This window comes from Carassius gibelio, chromosome B3, assembly GCF_023724105.1.
Source record: "Carassius gibelio isolate Cgi1373 ecotype wild population from Czech Republic chromosome B3, carGib1.2-hapl.c, whole genome shotgun sequence".
NCBI lineage: Eukaryota > Metazoa > Chordata > Actinopteri > Cypriniformes > Cyprinidae > Carassius > Carassius gibelio.
The window spans coordinates 29,270,908-29,293,214 of record NC_068398.1 but is presented as its reverse complement, the minus strand read 5'-3'; the positions used below and the strand labels follow the sequence as shown (position 1 = coordinate 29,293,214).

The window sequence follows — 22,307 nt, the reverse complement described above, 5'->3', positions numbered from 1 at the left end:
TCTGTGTGATTAATATTGGGCCTGATAAATTAATTCATTATGATCAATTTATCATTTATTCTATAGTAAGACATCAATGCTTTTGAATTTTAATATTTAACAAAGCATGCAAACAAACAGCCTCTTTTATCGTGTTCGTTTTGTGATCGCGCATGTTTCAGTGATTTAGTTCTTAGTTTTCTGATAACTTCTCTTTGTTGGTGAAATGATGAGGTTGCATGACGTTGTTCTGAGAGGCGTGTAAAGGGCGTGTTTTAGTGACGTGCAGCGGCGTTTCAGGCTCGACTGCGGAAACCCTGCGCTATTCTGGCCTCGGTGTCACAGGTCGGAGGCTATGAGCCCCGCCCGGCCCGCTTTAAGCCCTGGCTCGCACTGGCCCGACAGTGGCAATGCGGCTATTGATCTGAACTTCCTATAACTACTCTGAAACGCTGTCTTCTTGTCTTGAATTGCATCAGAGAGGGCTGAATTACAGTCTTGCGCTACAGCTCCACACTGATCGAACCTCGTTATTGCAGGCTCTTACATCGGGTGAAATTAGATAAAATGACTACTCGACCATAAAAATATTTGTCGACAATTTTTTTCTGTCGACGTTGTCGATAATGTCAACTACTGGAATCTACATTTTTGTTTTTTATTAGTAAAAACAGGGAGCATTATGCCACAAATGCTGTCAACGTAGCTTCACTTGAACTGAACCCAGAATATTATTTTAACAAACCAAGCAACTTCTAATAGAAAATCCTCCAGTAATCTCCTCAAGAAAATTTGTGGCGTGGAAGACTGAAGACAATAAGTCAATGAACAAGAGCAAGAAATAATAAAAACTGAACAATATTGTGTGCTGGAAAATGTTAGACAGGCAGAGAAAGTGAGCGGAAAACAGGCAAGAGTTCAGCCCTGCTGCGGGAGATAGCGAGTGCTAAGCCCAGCTGGCCCAAAACTGGATCACGTGAAACCTCTGCCGAACAACACATGGCCATGCAGCCAAACCTAATGTCCATCAGTAGTGCTGCTGGAACTGCTGAACATACAGAGATTCATCAATGACTCTTCATTCTTTTTTAATGAACTGGTCAAAAAGACTGACCAATTCAAGCTAATTTAGTCTATCAAATCCATTACTGAATGAACTGACAGAAATCAATGTAACTTAAGTATTATTTATATACTTATATTTATTCATATTTTCAATTATCTTTTATTTTAACCCCTTTACGTGCAAACATCGCTGACGGCCCCAGTTTATTATTGTTTCACTTTCACAGCACATTAAACATCACTGTCTTACTTCATCTGGACAAACTGTGCATCAATGGAAAGTTTAAAGACTCAAGCTTCGATATTTGACCAATATTTTGATAAAACATTGTTGCAGTGACAGATATTTAGTGATTTATGTCAGGAGTGCAAAATAATAAATCCGTATTATGCCACATTTTGAATAGAAATTCATAACTCACTCATATTCAGTCACGTCAAGAGCGGTTTATTTGTGTTCACATAGACTCACTGAACAGCGTCAATAAGGATTTACAGACCAAAGATGCATATCTGCGGAGATATATGGATATATTCTGATATATCTGATGTTTACTTCATATTTCTTCAGACAGAATCGTCATTTCTATTCATTTTCCACGGATTTACGCGATCAGATGATAAACAGCCTCTCCCAGCGATCTGTGTGTGCGTGCAGTAGTCACAGCTCGTGCGGTGTGTGACTCAGACTCTGATTGGGTCTTTCAAACGTCAATCTTAGTTTCATATCTGGACACCGCCCCATCGTGTCACATGCTTCCTGCACACTTCCTGGTAGTTATCTGGCCAAAACAACACTGAAACACCTCTGTACACACAAAATATCCGAATAATAAACCCGCGATTACGATAGTAAAGCTTGGTATGAGAATTTCTTGAGATCTGGGGCGTTTTTATAAAAAAAATCGAAAATGTACATCGGAAATGCTAACTTGTGCAGCGATGAAAAAGGCTACAAATAACATATTTTTACAACAGTAAACGACCAAATTCCACCCCTGATCGCTAAAGGAAGTTATTATAAACACTCGATCGGGGTTTAAAGTGAGTTTTGAGTAAAAGTGTACTAATAATTTCATAAATTGTCAGATGTAGCTTGATGCTAACGTTAGCACCAATGCTACTAATAGCAGGTGCTTTTCTTCTTCATAATGCATTTTTGTCTCAATAATTCACGTAAGGTCGTAAGAAAATGTTTTGTTGTATTTTTATAGTAAGACTTTTGATAAATAAGGGCTAAATGCAAAGAGAGACTGAAGTGAGATCGCTGCTTTGTTGCTTTGTAAAGCCTGAAAAACCACAATCAAGGCTAATAAAGGTGGAATAAAAACAAAAGAATAATGATAAAAGAATAATGCGGATAATGTGTCATACTTGGCGGAGGTGTGAAAGAACCGTTTGGTGAGAACAATACAATCATGAAACGGGCAGTTTTCACAGCCAAACACACATATAAAACACACATCAGTGTTTACATGTGAGATCTTACAGAGATGACAAGGGCCATAAATCAATCTGATTAGCCTTCTCTAAAAACACACATGACATGGCCTTAGAAAATATTTCATAAAATTCACAGTTTTACAGATTCGATTATGAAATTTTTTATGAAGTCTTGGAAGACTTGTGGCCTTAGCTACACTGTGTTTTCAAACTCATTTCCTACATCAACATTTTTTAAAATACATTTAAAACATATGTTTTTAATATTTTTATTTTTGTTTTTATGTTTGAGCTTATATATCTCTATTATCATAACAGTCTGAGTGATTCTGATTCCTGAACAGTAAACTTTAAAGTGTCAGCTTTGTGAACAAAGGTTGATTATGTATCTGGTCAGAAAGAATCATGAGCAGAAACCTTTTTATTTTGGGTATGTAATTTCGGTCTCCATGCCAAAAAAGGGGGGTTACTAGTAAGGGGTTAATAGTATTTTTTCTTTTTTAGCAATTTTGTCGTGCTTTTCATTTTATTTGTTTTTACATTTTTCTGTTTAAATTTGAAAAATGTTTGTACTTAAACTTACTTTATCTCAGTAGTTGCAAAGCAACATTTCTAATATTCATCTAATATCTATATATTATTTCAGCTTTATTTTTAATTACCAAAAATTATTCTTAATAGTTTCAGTTTTGGTTTACGATAACAACACTGACCACGAGTCGTTACTTCCACTTACAAACTCGTGAACAACACGTTTGTGAATGTGTGAAATGTTAGGATCTATGAGCTTCAAATCAGTGATAAAATGTTTCTTTAAGATACTTTTTTTAAGTATAAATAATTGGCTAGTGTGTAGCTCAAGTAGTTTCATATTGGGGAAAAAAGTTATACAGAAAGTTAATGACAAGATTTCCAAAGAAAGCCGGCTGCCAGCGAGATATTTTAGTCATGTGTAACACTTAACAAACACTTCAGATTCCAAAGCTACTTATGTGGAGCCTCATTAAGCCCTTGTCTGTGTTTTCCTTCCTGAAAAGTTCACGCCTCAGTGGGCCAGTTTCAGACCTGAATAACGAACAGGACCCAATGCTTTTACCATCATCCTTTAATCTCTCTGAGCACAAACATAATCTTGTTATCACCACATTATCTAAGTGACCTTACAGAACTGTCTGAAGAAACCATTTCAAGTGACCTAAGAGGTTCATCGATAATAATCTAATATTAAAAATGACGAGTCTTTCTACAGGATCGGTGAGACTGGCTCAGTTTGGTAGCTAAGTTCTTTCACAACAGTCTAGACTGACGTGACAAAACTACATTATATTCCCTTGCATTAAAAACTTACATTAATAGTTTTCGCTGTGGTTACTGGTACTGACTCTGTTATTGTGACAGCCATATCTGTTTCAGAGCTGCTTCTTCTGATGACACAGGAAATGAATCAGGATCGTGGAAGTGTGCCTTGTCCATATTAGTACCACATTTTTCGTGTTGCTTTCCTCATTCATACATACACTACAATTCAACTTTGGAGTCTGTACAAGTTTTTTTTTTTTTAAGAAATTAATACTTTTAATTCAGCAAGAATTAAAGCTGCAGTAGGTAACTTTAGTAAAAATATATTTTTTACATATTTGTTAAACCTGTCATTATGTCCTGACAGTAGAATATGAGACAGATAATCTGTGAAAAAATCAAGCTCCTCTGGCTCCTCCCAGTGGTCCTGTTGCCATTTGCAGAAAGTCATCCGCTCCCGGTAAGAAACAACCAATCAGAGCTGCGGTCCGTAACTTTGTTTGTGTTCAAAATGTAGAAAATGTACATAATAAGCGAGTACACCATGAATCCATTTTCCAAACCGTGTTTTTAGCTTGTCCTGAATCACAAGGGTGCACCTATAATAAGTGTTTATATTCTGACTATTTTAGATTGCTACGGGGGTACCGCGGCGGAGTAACCCAGTACCTTTGTGATTCTTCATAAACAGAGAGAAGTAGTTCCGGCTACGATGTTCTTCCGCAAGACGCAAGCAGTTCTGTTTATTAACCGCTAGAGCGTCAAAAGTTACCTACCGCAGCTTTAATTAAATTGATATTTAAAAGTTGGCACTATTGTCACTTTGTCTCTTCTAGTAATTGAAGACTCTGCTCTTACAACAGTCCTGTACAAGTAAAAAAAAAAAAAAAAAAAAAAACAATACTTGACTCATACTGAAAGGCTCATCTATTAGGAGGATGTTGTCCTGTGGTCAGCACATCCTGAACCTGCAGGATCAACTTATGACCTACAGGCCTGAGGCCGGACGGAGACGTGTGGTGCTGAGAAATAGTGAGCCTCTGTCTGCAAATTGTTGCCAAAATCAAATTAGAGTGTCCATAATACAATTCACCCTCTTACATACTTATGATGCGGCGACAGCTGAGAGAGACCTTGTTCGCTTCTATTTTATCTAATAGTCTTTTCCTGAACTTGTCATTTTCTCACGTCCTGCAAGATGATAACTCTGTAGTCAAAACAGTAGAATAAAGTAGGCTTGTGCGATATTGACAAAAAAAAAAGCGATTTCTTGGATTAGTTTTATGATTTCTATTTTAATTTAATTCAATTTTTTGACACACACAGACATGCTTTACAGTCATAAAAAAAGTGAATAGTGAAAGTGACATTCAGCCAAGTATGGTGACCCATACTCAGAATTCGTGCTCTGCATTTAACCCATCCAAAGTGCACACACACACAGCAGTGAACACACACCCGAAGCAGTGGACAGTAGGCCTGGGCGAAAAATCGATTGAATGAATTAATTCGAATTTTTTGTTACAGGCGATTTAAAAAATAAGTAAATCGAGTTTTTGTGTAATGGCGCATTTTTGGCTCCCCGGAGCTTCCGTAGCGTTAGTTTCACTTGGCAGTATGGCAAGCGACAACAACAACATCATAGCACACACGAAACAGCAAGCGACAACATGGTAACCGGTGAGAGTTGGAAGTTTGTTCCCAAGAAAGGAATAAAATCATCTGTTGTTTGGAACTGGTATGGGTTTGCTGCGACAGACGTGGAGCAAGAGACCCCACGCTGCCTAAAGCCCATCGCAATCAAAAGCAGCAGCACCAGCCGAATATGAAAATGGGGATTACATTTGTCTTGCTTTTGATTAGGGCTGCTCCGATCACGATCGGCCGATCGTTAATGCGCATCTCGTCAGTAAAGCCGGTTTTCTAATCAGCGGTAAATTCCCTCAGGTGCATGATTTCACATCGAGCAGCTGTTACTACATAACTGAGAAGATGCGCAAATCCACTTCATTTTCAGCGTTTATTTGCGCATCTTCTCAGTTAACAAACGGCTCTGTGTAGTAACAGCTGCTCGATGTGAAATCACGCACCTGAGGAATTAACCGCTGATTAGAAAACCGGCTTACTGACGAGATGCTCATTAACGATCGGAGCAGCCCTACTTTTGATTAAATAAAAGCAAAATTTGCTTTAAGTTGTCTGCTGTTTGTACTTATTGCTTTCCTTAAGTAGGGAAAAAATCGGAAATCTAATTTAAAAAAATTAAATCGGAGATTTTATTTTTAGGCCATATCGCCCAGCCCTAGTGGACAGCCATTTATGCTGCGGTGCCCGGGGAGCAGTTGGGGGTTCAATGCCTTGCTCAAGGGCACCTAAGTCGTAGTATTGCCGGCCCGAGATTCGAACCCACAACCCTAGGGTTAGGAGTCAAACTCTCTAATCACTAGGCTACGACTCCCCCACCGTGCATTCAGTGTGAATTTGAACGATCACTGCATGACTGCTGCAGACGCATCGGTCCTGGAGCGCACTGCCGGACCACCACCACGTGCAGTGTGAATGCTCTGATCAGTTAACATAGGCTCAGAAAAAGTACACACCGCAGACGAAGTGTGAGAACCTGGCGTTACATCTGTATGCGCAGTCTGTTCTGTTCTCGCACTCCATTTAGGAGCGCTGCTTTCTGATTGGATCGGATAGCATACTGGAGGGGCTGCGGAAAGTGAAGTGAAATTCAGCCATTTTTTTGTGCTCTGCATTTAACCCATCCGAAGTGCACACACAGAGAGCAGTGAACACACATACACACACACACACACACCCTGAGCAGATTTAACAATCGCGCACGCTCAAATCGTGATTTTATGATGATTTCGATTAATCGTACAATCCTAGTATAAAGCACAGCTCACACAAAAGTCACTTTTAAACCAAACAGATTTTCGTTGCTCAACAAAGCAAATTTGCATGACCAACTTTTTTCTGAAACTCACATGCCACAGCTCACATGTAAGTCACTTTTAAGTTTTAAACCAAGCGGATGTCTATTGGTCAATGCTGCAAATTTGCATGACATCTGCATGGGGAACTTTTTTGGCCTCACACGAAACTCCTGAAGGTGCAGATTTCTATTGAAACGACTAGATTTCACTCACAAAATGTTGCAGAGCAACAGTAAACATGCCTGCACTTTAACACTGATATAAAAAGCTCATAATACACTCCTAAAACTGACCTGTATTGATCAATGTACTACACCACAAATATAAACTATTCTTTCAGCTGAACATAACAGTTTCCAAATCATCTGGTCTAGTATTTAAAACTGTGGTGCCAATGTGCAGCATGCATTTGTAAGGCATACAGAACAGCACTGTTTGAGATACAGACAAATCATACCATTTATTCGGGTCTCAGAGATTTTAGAGCTACATAAGAACTCTAGTCAAATGCACACACCACAAATAAAACTTTTAAATGCAAACAAACAAGCAAACAGATTTCCTCGCATAACCGCTCATGTAGAAATTAAAACAGGGACAAAGCCAAGTCAGAGTGGTTAAAGATGCTAGATGTGTGCACACCCTGCAAGGTCAACAAATCAAGAGTCACATGACTGGATCACTACTGCTTTATGACGCTTGTAACCCAATTCAGGACCAGACATGCCAACACAAACTGGTTTTCAGATCCATCAATAAATCACAAGTTAACTATGAGTGAAAGCGATTAAACCTGAATACTAGGCCTAGATGTCAACACATGAAACCAACATTAACTTTTCAACTTCAAGATTTTAGGTTAAAACTATAGGCTATTTAAAGAAAGATTATGTATAATCAAGGTAATGTAATGTAACTATGGGTTATAACAATATATCAGATTATATTAATAATAAAATATTTCAATTAATAATATATGACAATATTTAAAATATATAGAAAATATTCTTAAAATGAATACAAAAATCGTGGATAGCAATTACATATACTTCATCCAAAATGAAAGATTGGACAGATCCAATTGAAGCTTTTATTGACATATAAGCAATGATCAACACTCAAACATCTGATCTTCCACCTTTACTTAATGAATATATATATATATATATATATATATATATATATATATGAGCAGAATCATATTATTATTTATTCTGGTCAATGAACAGTACTTTTGGTTATTTTTTTCATATATCTTATACTTTTTAAACCTATTTTGGCTTTGTTTGAATTACTGTAAAGTATGAGATCAGTATCATGCATTAAAAGTGTTGTTAAATCCTTTAGTATTTATTCGTGTAAAACTAATACATTATATTATAATGAATTCAATGATTATAAAAAATACTGTCAACCCGATGAATTACAGCACTGAACAAACTATTACAAGTTTGAGGGTAATAAAAATGAGATATATAAACAGAGATGTTACCGCCATGTAGATTGAGGTGGTAAATTCAAATGTTAAATCAATGTTATCAATGTCCTAATGTTGAATGTTAACAGTGAATGTGCTCTGATTGAGTCCGGAGTCAGACAGAGACTTCAGTTTCTCCTTTCCGACCTACTACTCAGACTGTTACCGAGTAAATATCAACTGGGGAAACACTGTCACTCTCTAGTTATCAATTTCCCAATATTGAAAACAAATGAATAGAGTTTCCTAGTAACATATGTGTGTTTACACCGGATGAAGAAGCTGGCTAGCACATCATCTAATTTAGCTAACAGTGCTGACTGTATGATGCTGCCAGCTAATACACACAATTAAACTATTTTAACACGAGCATTGGATGAATATGGCCCATTAACTATTATAAAAACACAAAAAGAAGAAGAATTAGAAACTGTAAGTCGCTAAACTCACCAATGCACTGGCCAACGGGAGTGCTGTACGGATTCCCCAGCAAAAACTCCATCTTGATGACAACAACAATCCGCCGACAGAGAGAGCTTGGCGGACAGCGCGCACAAGCCCCGCCCAGAGCGCTGTTTGATTGGTCTAAACAAGCGAGACTTTTAATTGATTGGTCGATACTCCTGTCCATCACAGGAATCAAGTTTCTCTTAAAAAGGCTGTAAATGTGCGTAAACCATTGGAGGGCGACAACGTATGGAAACGACCTTATAAAAACATAAATTCCAGTTCAAATTAATTTCATCAAAATTTGGAGCATACTGTGTGACGGCTACACGTGAAATATTATCGTATTTCTAATAAATCTACACATTTCCTTTTAGGTCTTCAAGAAGGATCTTACACGGTTCTTTTATTGTCTATGATTTTAACTAGCGAACTAAATAAATAAATAAACAAGTAATAGATTGATGATACTGAAAGTTGCTACTATAATATCAAAGAATTAGAATCAGGTTCAGTTAAAAATAAATAAATAAAAGTAACGAAATTATGTTTTAATTATTTTAGCCCGCCTCAAAGCTGCTCAAATCACCGGAAGTTACGAGCGGTAGCCCGCGGTTGCTAAGCAACTGCTTTGGCGTCCAACAGACGTGCGCTTATTCCAGTCAGGTCTGTTATCAACAGAGGGTTTATTACCAAATATGAGCTTTTAATACCGAAACAAACAACTTTGAAATGATGACGGATTCTGGTTTTGACTGATTTTATGATGACAGGTCTCCAAAATAAGCAACTGCTTTATATTCTCTAGATACCGAGTCATTGCGTTTCTAATCTCCGTGGGCCGTGTGTGTTTTCAGGTAATAAACGGCTCCAGTCACCAAAAGCAGTGCAAAATGAACTGGCAACAGGATGAACCTAAAGTAATAGATGAGGAGATGCTAAAACAAGCAATTGAGGAACAGGGACCTCAGGGACAAGCTGGAGATATATCCAAGAAAGAGGGCGTCCAGTATGAAGACGTGCTACAACTAAGACTAGATTACAGGAGTATGAACATCAAATTAAACTAATTCAGTACATATTTCATATACAATTGTGGATATTTAGTTATTTTTAATTATATATAAATGTTCACTTTACATTAATGAGAACTGCATGAGAAAATAGTACAAAAATATGTTTTTTTTTTTTCAAAATATAAATATATGGATGTTTTTTATTTTTATTCTTATATTTTTTTAGACATCCTGAAGATTTACCACCTGTGGCATTTCACCTCTTTAACAAAACTTCAGCTGGATAATAATGTTATCGAGAGGATTGAAGGATTAGAAAATCTGACTAATTTGGTCTGGCTTGGTGAGTTCCGGTTGTCTTGTTGATATCAAAACTGATGCAGACGCTAATAATCTGTGATTCTTGTATTCCTCAGATCTGTCATTTAATAATATTCAAGTGGTTGAAGGACTGAACTCTCTCGTGAAACTTAAGGACTTGAGCTTGTTCAACAACCGGATTTCTGTCGTCGAAAACCTGGATTCTCTGCAAGACCTGCACGTCCTCTCTTTTGGAAACAATGCAATTGCTCAGCTTGAAAATGTAAGCCAACTGTATTTTAAATTATACATTTGTGTGAAAAAATAATTTGTGTGTGATTTCACTGTATGAAGCCATCCACTTCAATTAATTGAATTCATCCATGAATGTCACTCAAACATAAAGCTGAAGGAAATCATATCCAATCCCGCAGGTGTTATACCTAAGAAAATTTAAGAATTTACGCACTCTCAATCTTGCGGGAAACCCCATCTGTGAGGAAGAGAGCTACAAGACATTTGTGACAGCATATCTTCCAGACTTAGTTTATCTGGACTACAGACTGCTGGATGAACAAACAGTGAGTATCGTTTCAAAGATTTTGACAGCTTTATAAGACCTGCATATAATTGTAGTTGTTTGGCTTAATTTTGTGGACATTTTGTTCTTTTATTCTTATTATATTTTAGTTCTGTTTATTATTGACTATGTTTTACATGTATTCACATATATAGCGTGAAACTGCCAATACAAAGTATAAGTATGCAATTGAGGGAATGCAAGAAAATGAGCTCCAGGAGCAGCAGGCAATGGAGGCTCAGAAGATCAGCAACGAGGAGCTTCAGCTGCACAAGGTGACCATCGTTACCATTTAGATAAAGGTCTTTAATGTTCTAGGATTCATAATTCAGATTTACACATTTTAACCAGGCTAGCCTAAGTAATATATACTCCTTCACACTGGTGAATAAATGTCGCTTCCTTCTCTTACAGGATGCATTCGTGGAGTTCTTGAATGGACCTCAGCTCTATGACAGCATGTTTGATGAAGATCCTGATGGGGAGAAACTGGCTCTCCTCCCTGGAATGGAAGAATTGCTTGAGTCATATCCTTGTCAGGAATGCCAAACAAAATAGAGCTGTGATTAAAAATACTGAAAGGCCCCAAAAGTCCATTTACCTTGACAATCCATGTACTTTTAAGAGCAAGATGGAGGCTCTGTGTGTGCAGATATTTGATGCGGGTTTGACTCAGCATGCTCAGAGAATTGCTGAGGTGGAATCCTTTTTTTCCTGTTCCCATGAGGCAGTGGCTGATAATCGGCAGAAAGCAGCACAAATAGCAGCTGACTTTGAAAGCTCCCGGAGGAAGGTTAGTTTTTTCTCCCTCAGGCAAGTTTGGAAAATGATACAAGCAGCTGGACACACAAAAAAAAATGCTCACAAATGCAATTCCATTCTATTGCAGAAAATAGTGGAAATGCAACAGATCACAGATGTCGAGCTACTTGAAGACCACATCGGTTTGTGCCAGGAGCAGGCCAGCCAGCTCTCTGAAACCCTCTTAAGTCTGGAACTGCAGTTGGTGGACCAACTGGAGGTCAGAATGAAAAAAAAAACATATAGACATATATTGTTACAGGAGTTGTTGACCCCAAAATGTAAAAATGTAGTTGAAAATGTACTCACCCTCAGGCCGTCCAAGATTTAGATGAGTTTGTTTCTTCATTTGAACAGATTTGGAGAAATCGAGCATTTCATCGCTTGCTCACCAATGGAAGCTCTGCGGTGAATGGGTGCCGTCAGAATAAGATTTCAAACAGCTGATGAAAACATCACAATAATCCACAAGCAATTCAAATTACTCCAGTCCATCAAGTGATACCTTGTGAAGCGAGAAGCTGCGTTTTTGTTTGGACTGTTTGGATCTTTGCATATATCTCTCCTGATTCAGACGAGATGACTTTCATCGTAGAAAGCAATATTATGGAAAGAGGACATCTTGATTGATTTATTACAAACTTGCATCTTCACAAGATGTTAATTGAGGGGCTGGAGTGGTGCGGATTATTGTGATGTTTTTATCAGCTGTTTGAAATATTATTCTGACGGCACCCATTAACTGCAGGGCATCCACTGGTGAGAAAGTGATGTTACGCTAAATTTTGAAATATTCCTTTAATGTATTATTATATATGGACCATATCGTAACACAGTAACCAAATAGTTTCACTAATCTGCTTTTTTAAGGACATCTTCAAAGACTTTGAGAGGAGCATCTCAGACATGGTTGGAGGGTTTATTGAATATGTGCAAGGGATATATCCTTTTTTCAACAAATCCTAAACGCACACAAATACATTTATTCAAAAATACTTCTTTGACTCCGGCGCACATTTGCACAGTGCCGAGACCTGGAGAACCAGCACCATGAACAACAGCTGGAGATTGCCTTGGCAACACTGGAGAAGGTGGTCAAAAATGAGCTAGAGGAGGAAATCCCTGATGATATGGCCATGGTCAGTTAAAAACACTTGATCACTTATCGTAGAAAAAAAAAATATTTGTGTTTATCCATTATGAATAATGAAGAAGTAATGGTTACTATTTATGTCCCAGACACATATTTAAGGATTGATCACTGTTTTGTCCTCATTTCTTATGCTGCTATGTAGCTGCTGGTAGATAAAGACACAGTAACCAATGCAGTCAGTGCTTCCCACGACACCCACCTGCTGAAGATTGATAACAGGGAGGATGAGCTACTGACACGGATCAACAGCTGGATGAGCGGACTGCTGAAATCAGTATGTGATAATGAACACACTTTCTGTGCTTTTAGACGTCAACTATTATATTGTTTTGTTGCAGTGCAGCTTACCACGCAGCTGTCCTCACAAAGATTTTTATTATTAAATAAAATGTAATAGTTGGATTTGTTTTGTTTGTGTTAATAGATACATGAAGAAGAAGTGAAGAGGAATCGCAAGCGCACCTCAGAGATCCGAAACTACGTTAGTTACGTCAAGGATGAGCTGGAGGACATGCGATTGTCTGAGCATCATTAAAATCTTTCTCAAGTCTGATTTGTAAAAAAAAAAATAAAAAAAAAATACACTTGTACAATAATTTAGCTATTTTGTTGTTAGTAAACAAGTATGCATCTGTATTATTTTTGTTTATTAAATACAGAGATGCAGTACTTTTAACTTTTTAAAGTTTTTTGTATTTCATGGAATGCTGCCATCTACAGGGAAGTACCAGTGTTACAGCAACTCCATTTGTTGACTGTACATAAAAGGGCATTTCTCAAATGGGGTGTAGGCAGCTATATATATATATATATATACTCACACACACACACACACACATTTACATTACAATTATAAATATCTAAATTAACTTAAGTCAGCAGAGCTAACACCATCCTGTGTTTCATGTACTTTGTTTATCAAATTATCACACATTAAAAAAAAATCATAATACCAACAAGAATATTACTGCTCATATGTTTATCCAAGCTGACGACCGTCAATCATCTTATACTGCCAAATTCGTTGTTTAAAAACAGCTGTCACATCTACAACATTAACGAGTCCCTATATATATATATGTCTACAGTAACGCTTCCATCAAGTCACGTTAGAACTACAAATCCCGTCATTCTTTTCTAAAAAGCAGCCAATTAGCATCCAGCGTCATTGTTACTCGACGTACGTCATCCAATCAGTTAACAGCACGCTGGGTCACATGACTCGCCGTTGAGCGCCCTCATTCTGCTGTGAAGGGACGTAACCTCGGGTCCTGCGGGAGAAACTCCAAAACTTACGAATCGCGCTGTCAGTGTCGCGTTTTCTCCCGTTCCAGCGCGTCAGATAAGCGCCGCTCGGCCGCTTGACCTCGGGGAGAGCCCCGCGGAAGCGATCGATCATGCCGGTCCGTACGGTCTGCTGTCAGGGCTCGCCGCTGGCCTGCTTGGCCTCGGCCTCTCTCGTTCCGCCCCCGCCGATAAACACCCAGCAGCCCGGCGTCCACACCTCTCTGCTCTACAGCGGCTCCCAGTTCCGCGGCTACCAGAAGAGCAAAGGGAACTCCTATGATGTCGAGGTAGTTCTGCAGGTAAACATGTGTGCTTAGCAACGAGTGAGCTCCCTAGCTAGGCAGCATTCTGGATGTCAACGCTCCTGAGAATCCAAATGACTGCTGTCCAGAACTGCTGTCTAGGTAGAGAGCTCACGGTGACTGCGAAGCTCGAAAATGTTGTTTGTTTGTAAGCACAGTCTACTAGGTAGTTTTGTGTCCAGAACTGCTGTCTAATTAGTTTACATACAGTGGTGGGCAATATTTTTAGACCACTAAGTTAGTGTTTTCACCAGCTAAAAATGCTTTGAAGTCAGTTATTTCTATCTTTTTCTGTAGTGTCAGTGAAAATAGTAGTGTTCTAATCATTTTGCCCACCACTGTATGTGTGTGTGTAATATGTATTTGTGAAACGCATTTCCATTTCTGATATTGTATGTCAGTGAATCTGGAGTTACAGTCTATATGGATCAGTTACCCATTTTTGAGTGTCGTAACTTCATGTTTGAGGCAAGGCTAGCACTTTCTAGTAGTTTTATTGAATGTTATTGCCCTGACGCACATTTGCAGATCTGTTCATCATTGATTTTATTAAAACCCTTTGCTTTGGACCCACAGCACGTGACCATGGAGGACTCGTACCTGTGTGGATACCTCAAGATCAAAGGTTTGACAGAGGTGAGACAGACTCGTGGTCAGTGACTGTATGTCATACTGTGAGCTGTTTACTAAATCTGTAATGTGGTTTTTAGTAGCCTGTGATCAGTGTGTGACAGGACGTGAGATAAACAAAAACCACTCTTGTTTGTCTGGGAGCTTCTGCTTTTGTGGTCTTCTGCTTTGTCTGTGATACTGGAGCAGTGCACAGCGGGTTTGGACACAGATCTGTCCTCCCACTGATAGTCCATGATTTCATCAAGATACAGAAGCCTACATACACTTTAAACTGCTTCATTGTTCTGCAGCTCAGTTAGAGTGTATTGGTATTTTGACTTTTTTCTTCTTCCAGTCTAGCCATCTAGAACAATGTAAAAAAAAAAAAAAAAAAATTAGTTAAAAATAATCAAATAATGTTTTTTTTCCTAAAAATTTAAGAGAAGAATGATATTTAATAATTTTCATAGCATTATTCATTTAAAATACACAATTTAAAATAATTATTATCTATTTGCATATGTAATTTTATTACAGAATTATAAAGCTGAATTTTCAGACAGCATTACTCCTTGTTTGATTCGATGACTTATTTTGTGGTCAATTAAAAAAAAATTCTTATTATTATCAATATTGAAAAAACTTGTGTTGCTTAATTTCTACAGATTTATTTGATAAATAGAAAGTTGAAAAGAACAGCATTTATTCGAAACAGAAATCTTTTGCAACGTTATAAATGTCTTTACTGTCACTTGATCAATTTAACATTGATTAACATCCTTGCTGAAAATATGAATTTATGAAAATAAAAGAAATGCATAAAATAAAAAATATATTTTAACAGTAGAGTATTTAAAAAAAAATGATTCTAGTATATAAAAATATTACATTAATATTTGAGCAAACATTTGGTGCAATTTTTGAATCCGTTATTTGAAATGGACGCTTTGAACTGATTAATGAATATTAATTGGACTTAACCGACTTTAATGCTATATTTAAGTTTAAATAAGAAATGCTATTAAAACATCAAAATGTCCTGAAACAAGGAAGAATGGCAAATGATGCGCTATTCATTTGATGTTCAATTCTTTAGAATTCTTTTTGGAGAATAATGAGCATGACTGTCGCTCTGCTGCTCTCTGTAGGAATATCCCACGCTTACTACATTCTTCGCTGGGGAGATCATAAGCAAGAAACGGCCTTTTTTAACCAGGAAATGGGACGCGGATGAGGATGTCGACCGAAAACACTGGGTAATAAATAATGTCATGATTCAGTGTGTGACCAATCATGATTCTGAATCATTATGCATCGTGACTCAAATGCGAGTAGAACCTGATCTGATAAATCTGTTTTTCTCGTCTTTCTCCTCAGGGGAAGTTTCAAGCATTTTATCAGTACGCAAAAAGCTTTAATTCGGATGACTTCGACTATGAAGAACTACAGAACAGCGACTACGTCTTCATGCGGTGGAAGGTAGACTATGTTTTATGAATAAAACCATATGCAGTACTGTTGATATAAGATATTTCTTGTATGTTTGAAAGAAACTTTTATTCAGCAAGGATGCATTAAGTTGACAGTAAAGGCGTTTTTAATATTACAAAAGATATGTATTTCAAATAAATGCTGTTCTTGTGTACTTTACATATTGATCCAACATTATTACGTATCAATATGAAGCAGCACGACTGCTTTCATTATTGGTAATTACAAGAAGTATTTCTTGAGCAGCAAATCAGCATATTATTATGATTTCTGAAGGATCATGTGACACTGAAGACTGAAGGAATGATGCAAAAAATGTTGTGTTTGTTTCAGGAACAGTTCCTAGTTCCAGATCACACAATCAAAGACATCAGCGGTGCTTCCTTCGCCGGCTTCTACTACATCTGTTTCCAGAAGTCTACAGCCACCATAGAGGGCTACTACTACCACAGAAGCTCAGAATGGTATAGAATTAGAAATGTATTCTAAATCTTCAATATATATCACCTCAAGAACCCAATTGTAATCCTGTTCCTATCAGGTATCAGTCTTTGAACCTCACACACGTCCCTGAACACAGCGCACCCATCTACGAGTTCCGGTGACGCTGAAGTCCTGGAGGTGAATCTACAGCGGACAGAGGAAGTGACATGAGAGAACGAGAGGAACTGTCTAATGATCACGCCCAGGACTCGGCTGTCCTCTCCGCTCAGTGAAAGAATAACCGGAGGAATGAGGGAGGAAGGAACTCTTTCAGGAGACTCTCTACACGAGCCGAGCGAGCGAGTGGGATTCGGGGATTCGCAGCAGTGTTAGCGTTTTGTTTTTCCTTTTATGTTTCTATGTTTTTAACGCATCTGTTTTCCGATCATCCTAGAAAACTATTTTCGTTGCCCTGCCTGGATGGAAGAGCCAATGGGGATATTTTTCTCTTTTTTTTTTCGCCTTGTAATTTGATAAAAGAGCATGGCCGATCTAGAAGTTTTGAAATCTGTTTTAATTTATTTTTAATCGTTCTGTTTGAAAAGACTGTGAGCGGGACGCTGTATGCAGACACTGGGACTTCTGTTGAAGACGTATTAAAGATACAGTGTGCGATATGATGGATATGGAGAGTTGCTATTGTCTGCGGCTTGCTTGGCCCCCAGACACTGTTTTTTTTTTATTAACGTAAGGTGTATCATCAAAAGTCACATATATAGCAGCTGGGTCCTTTGCGTCTACGTGTGATATATTTTTTATTATGAGATGGAGTCAGGTGTTTTGGAAAGAGTTATATATATATATTATCCCATGGGGGTAAAGCTATTTGTAAAGCTGCTTTGGATGAAACATTTCTTTCTGAGTTTGGGAAAAAAACAAAATCTGTGGGTAGTTCTACGCTCCTTGTTTTGCTATGCAACCTGAAAAATCTCAGCTTATAAGAATCTCAAGTATATGGAAGCCTGTTTCCACCACGCAATGTGAACATGAAGGCAAATTGACTTCTTGTTTTATTTATTATGCAATTCTTAATTTATTTCAGGCAAATCTGAGTGTATATCTTGGAATTTTTAGTTAAAGCTGCAGTCTGTAACTTTTGACGCTCTGGCGGTTAATAAACAGAACTGCGTGAGTCTTGCTGAAGAACATTGTAGCTGGAGTTACTTCTCTCTGTTTATGTCTGAGGCGAATCACGCAGGTACTGGGCTACTACCCAAACCAGTCTTAATAGTCCGAATATAAACACTTATTATAGGTGTACCGTAGTGATTCAAGACGAGCCAAAAACATGGTTTGGAAAATGAATTCTTGGTTTACTCGCTTATTATATAAATTTTGAACACAAAAAAGTCACGGACTGCAGCTTAAACATCTCACAATTCAGACTTTTATCTTTTATCTTATCTTTTTTTTTCAGATTTAAAATCTTGCCATTCAAATTTTTGTCCTTGGAAATTCAAGTTTATATCCCGTAGAATTTTTACCTCAGAATTTCAGGAAAGAAAAAGTCTGGATTTTTTTCTTGGAATTCTAAGCCTGTATTTCGCACTTCTTGACAATCTTTCAAATGACCTTTTTGAATTTTGGAAGTTTATATCTCGCAATTTTGACATTTCCAGTCCTGTATCTTACAATTGTGACTTTTATTTGTCATTTTTTTCTTGGAATTCAGAGTTAACGTCTTGCAATTAGGTTTCTTTCCTTGTAAATTCAATATTATATCATACAGCTTTGACTTTTTCCTCAGAATTTAAAATTTATTTCTCAGAATTTCAGGAAAGTAAGAAGTAATTTTTTTTTTCATCTCGCAATTCTGATTTATTTTTGTCCCAGATTTTGGAGTTTATATCTTGCAGTTTTGACTTTATCTCGGAATTCAAAGTTAACATCTTGCAATTCAAATTTTTTTCCTCAGAATTTCACATTTATATCTCAAAATTCCAGAATTTCTTCTTGGAATTCCGAGTGTGTATCTCGCAAGTCTGATTTTTTTTTTTACTTTTTTCATTGAATGTTAAATTTACATCTTGCAATTCTACATTTGTTTCCCGGAAATCTAAATTAACATCTCATAATTTTGACTTTTTCTTTGAGTTAATAAAAAGTTTGAACTGAGAGAAATAAAGTCAGAATTGTTAAAAAAAATTCACAATTAACTTTATTATTATTATTCTGAGGTGGAACCAGGCTTCCTTACAAGTCTCTTTAGGTTTGAGAATAATCACTTCTCACTTGTTCACTTTAATATTGACAGCTCAGAGAGTATTGAGTGGTATTGGCACCAATGTCACGCGGCGTGTCGGAACGCAAGAAGAGTATCGTGACTTTCAGACTTTGCCGAAGATGTCATGATGAATAAGCAAATGTTTATATTGGAGGGCTCAGGAAGACTTTTCAAAGAAAACAGTCCAGATGGTGGACAACACTGTTAATTTAAAACTACCCATCAGCCTCGAGGCGCAATTTTTGTCTGATGTTTCAGCAGCTACGGCGGTGCTGAAATATTCGGAGACTCATTTATGATACAAAACCCAGATGCGTCCAATTAAGCTTTAGTCAAACCCTTTGCCTTAAAAGTCAAAGATTTGTCTTTAAACCACTTTTATAATCATTAGTTTTAAGCTCTGTACAGAAAGAATGTGAGAGTTACGAAAAAGCGTTTGAGATGAAAGATCACTGTACCTCATCCACCAAAACCTCTTTGTTGGATTTGTAGACTAGCAAGTGTTTAACCACACGTTCGCGCCACATTTCAACCTAGCTATGTTGAGATCTCCTAATGACATTTTGTACATAGAATTGATTAGTTTTATTTTGGCTCATGCCATGGCCAAATTCTTCTAATGCTGCACATTAACTCACATGCAAAATGTCTAAAACACACGCAGTAAATTGACGTGTAAATTTGACATCTTTTCCTGTTTGAGTTCTTTTGTTGTCCTTAAAAACCAGAAATGTGGTCCGAGAGAAGTGTTTATGAAGACGTAAGATGTTTGATTGCTGCGCCTAATACTCTGTTTCCTGAAGGTCAATGTTTATTTAAAGAAATGCTAAGCAAACGAAAGGTCACTGCACATGATGTTACAGTACAGGAGGAGGGGATGTACATAATCGGGCTGTTTGTGGTGTACACAAATGATTTCATTCTCTATAACTATGAGTGATCTTTTTATTGGCACAAAAGGATAAGAAAATAAAGACCATTGATCCGGAGTTGTCTATGTGTGTGTATGAGAGAGAGAGAAAATCTATTTACTTTTTTCTCTTTTTTTATAGGTTTGTGCAAACTACATACAGAAAGTGAAATAATAAGTGATTCATTTGGGTTACTCTCATGATGTATTGCACATAAATGTATGCAAGCGACTCTCTCAACCAGTAGATGGTGTAGTAATCATATCTTTAGCGCATGGACTGTGATCTATACAGTATACTGAATACCTTCTATCCATTATGCATTATGCATAAACAATAATTGAATTGTCAGTTCTCTTTAAACACTGTTTAACTGGCAAAAGTACAGAGAAAAGATTTCCCATGTTTCCACTTAACTATTCGGTATTCGGTAAATATGAACTCATTTGGATTTTGACAACAAATGTGCAACACGTTCCAAAGTTAAAGTTGAGCGCAATGCATTATGGGATACAGTATACCATGTGCTTCGTGGTCTGCACTTTCCAGTCATCCAGAATTATGTAGGAGTGAATGCATTCCACATGATTCACAACAGGAAATGATGCACTTCAGGAGAAGGCCAGTTACTCTCCTTTCCCAATGAGGAAACAAATCAAGTTACAATAGTGAATAGCTTATATAATGTTACCTTTGTGCATCATGCATTAGAAATGTAATGTCAGAAATTAAAATATGTTGTCCGCTGGATGCCGTTCATTATTAATGTGACTTCAAATGATTGCACCATTTAACAGAAGCCACAGCTTCAAAAGCTGCTCAAACCAAAGAGCTAAAAGATAAAAGTGTGGGGTGGAAATTCACGCAGATGTTGAATCACAAAAACACAAACGGTCCAGCTCTGTTTGATGTCCATATCTCTGGGAAACTGGGTTATCGTGGTCTGAGGTTTTAGCTTAGCTAACCGCATTCACCTGCTTCACACGGCATGGACTTCAGAAAATACGCAATAGTGGAAAGGCTTCAGGGTTGAAGTCTTTTCACTACTGTCTTATGATGAATGTATACATTCTCCATGTTTATATTTGCGTTATAAAAAAATGTGAAAACGTCCATCTAAACGTTTCCAGGAAATTGAGAAATACCATAGAAGAGTGAAATCATCACCAAAGTTGGTGGAGTATGAGGATGCAAAGTAAAACAGGAACACTCTTAAAATAAAGGTTCTTTATTTGCAATCTAGTTCCAGTGCGTTTATCTGATAAAATATTCCTTATTCTATTTTTGAGAATGAATATTATCATTCAATAATATTACCACATAACAAAAAAAAAAACACTACTGTTAGTTAACCACATTGGTTCAAATGAACATGAATTATATCGTGTTCATATTTGTTAATATAGATTGAATGTAATATTAAGTTGTATATGTTCTCATTAGTCCATGCTATATTAAATAGCAACAAACAACTGTTTTTATCATCTGTTAAACATATATCATTATACTATGGAGTCTCTAAAAAGACACTGATTGAAAAATGCAATGAGAGGGAAAAAAACGTCATACAATAAACAAAGGTGTCTGCTTCAAATGTACATCTGAGAGGAATGAAGCTTCCTTAAAGCTTCTTATAACCCAACAGGAATCTTTTGTTTATTTTTTTAATCTTCTATTTCCTGGAATGTCTGGGGTTTATTGCTGAATTATGCACACATCAGCAAATAAGTAAATAAATTTATGAATATGACAGCACTGATGTGAAGGGCTACAAGTACTGAGTAATACAAACTCATAAGTATATAATCATTATTCCTTTCCGGTCTAGACTACTACATCATAACATAGACTTAATTTAGCATATTTCCATTTCCCACTATAGCTGATTGCAACATACAAGTCCATTTTAAGAACTGCCATTTCCCTTTCATTACCACTCATTTAAAGAAAGTCATGGATTTCATTCACCATCAGCAATTTCAACTAAACATCAGGCCTTTGCTTCTGTTTGTTAAAAGTGTCTACTATTTGCAGTTGCTTTAATAAAGATGAGTCTTAAAGGAATAGTTCTGCCCAAATTTTGCCATCATTTACTCACCCTTGAGTTGTTTCAAACCTGAATGCATTTATTTATTTTGTTGAACACACACACACACACACACACAAATACTTTAAAGAGTGTTGGTAACCAATCAGTTGATGGTAGCCGTGTGTGTGTGTGTGTGTGTGTGTGTGTGTGTATATATATATATATATATATATATATATATATATATATATATATATATATATATATATATATATATATATTTATTTATTTATTTATTTTTTGACAGTGTCGATACTAGATCTCAGTGCTGCGTTTGACACTGTCGATCATAACATACTACTAGAGAGACTGGAAAACTGGGTCGGGCTTTCTGGGATGGTTCAGGTCATACTTATGAGGTCAGGCTATTATGTGAGTCTAGGAGAGCATAAGTCTAAGTGGACGT

General features: G+C 37.1%; 3 protein-coding genes across 9 annotated transcripts in view; 2 read left to right on the top strand and 1 right to left on the bottom strand.

Annotated features, from left to right (window-relative positions):
- Positions 1–8,751, bottom strand: part of LOC127953886 (TOM1-like protein 2) — a 71,190-nt gene extending 62,439 nt beyond the window's left edge. For all 6 annotated transcript variants that reach the window (XM_052553250.1, XM_052553252.1, XM_052553254.1 and 3 more), the window contains exon 1: positions 8,656–8,751. In XM_052553250.1, coding sequence (XP_052409210.1) covers positions 8,656–8,707 — 52 coding nt within the window. In that variant the 5' untranslated portion in view covers positions 8,708–8,751. The remainder of the gene's footprint in view (positions 1–8,655) is intronic.
- A 505-nt stretch (positions 8,752–9,256) lies between these two features.
- drc3 (dynein regulatory complex subunit 3) lies at positions 9,257–13,171 on the top strand. 2 transcript variants are annotated; one of them, XM_052553255.1, is made up of 13 exons: positions 9,257–9,318; positions 9,510–9,699; positions 9,895–10,011; positions 10,085–10,251; positions 10,403–10,549; positions 10,704–10,823; positions 10,963–11,075; positions 11,167–11,341; positions 11,438–11,569; positions 12,220–12,292; positions 12,367–12,488; positions 12,645–12,776; positions 12,927–13,171. In XM_052553255.1, the coding sequence occupies exons 2-13, from the start codon at positions 9,546–9,548 to the stop codon at positions 13,035–13,037; spliced, it is 1,563 nt and encodes a 520-aa protein (XP_052409215.1). In that variant the 5' UTR covers positions 9,257–9,318; positions 9,510–9,545; the 3' UTR covers positions 13,038–13,171. The 2 variants fall into 2 exon arrangements, with proteins under 2 accessions (XP_052409215.1, XP_052409216.1); XM_052553256.1 differs by having other exon boundaries at positions 9,301–9,425.
- Positions 13,172–13,630: 459 nt separating this feature from the next.
- Positions 13,631–17,406, top strand: LOC127953909 (glucose-induced degradation protein 4 homolog). The gene is made up of 6 exons (XM_052553283.1): positions 13,631–14,088; positions 14,668–14,727; positions 15,852–15,959; positions 16,081–16,182; positions 16,528–16,658; positions 16,736–17,406. The coding sequence occupies exons 1-6, from the start codon at positions 13,900–13,902 to the stop codon at positions 16,797–16,799; spliced, it is 654 nt and encodes a 217-aa protein (XP_052409243.1). The 5' UTR covers positions 13,631–13,899; the 3' UTR covers positions 16,800–17,406.
- The last annotated feature ends 4,901 nt before the right edge of the window (positions 17,407–22,307 follow it).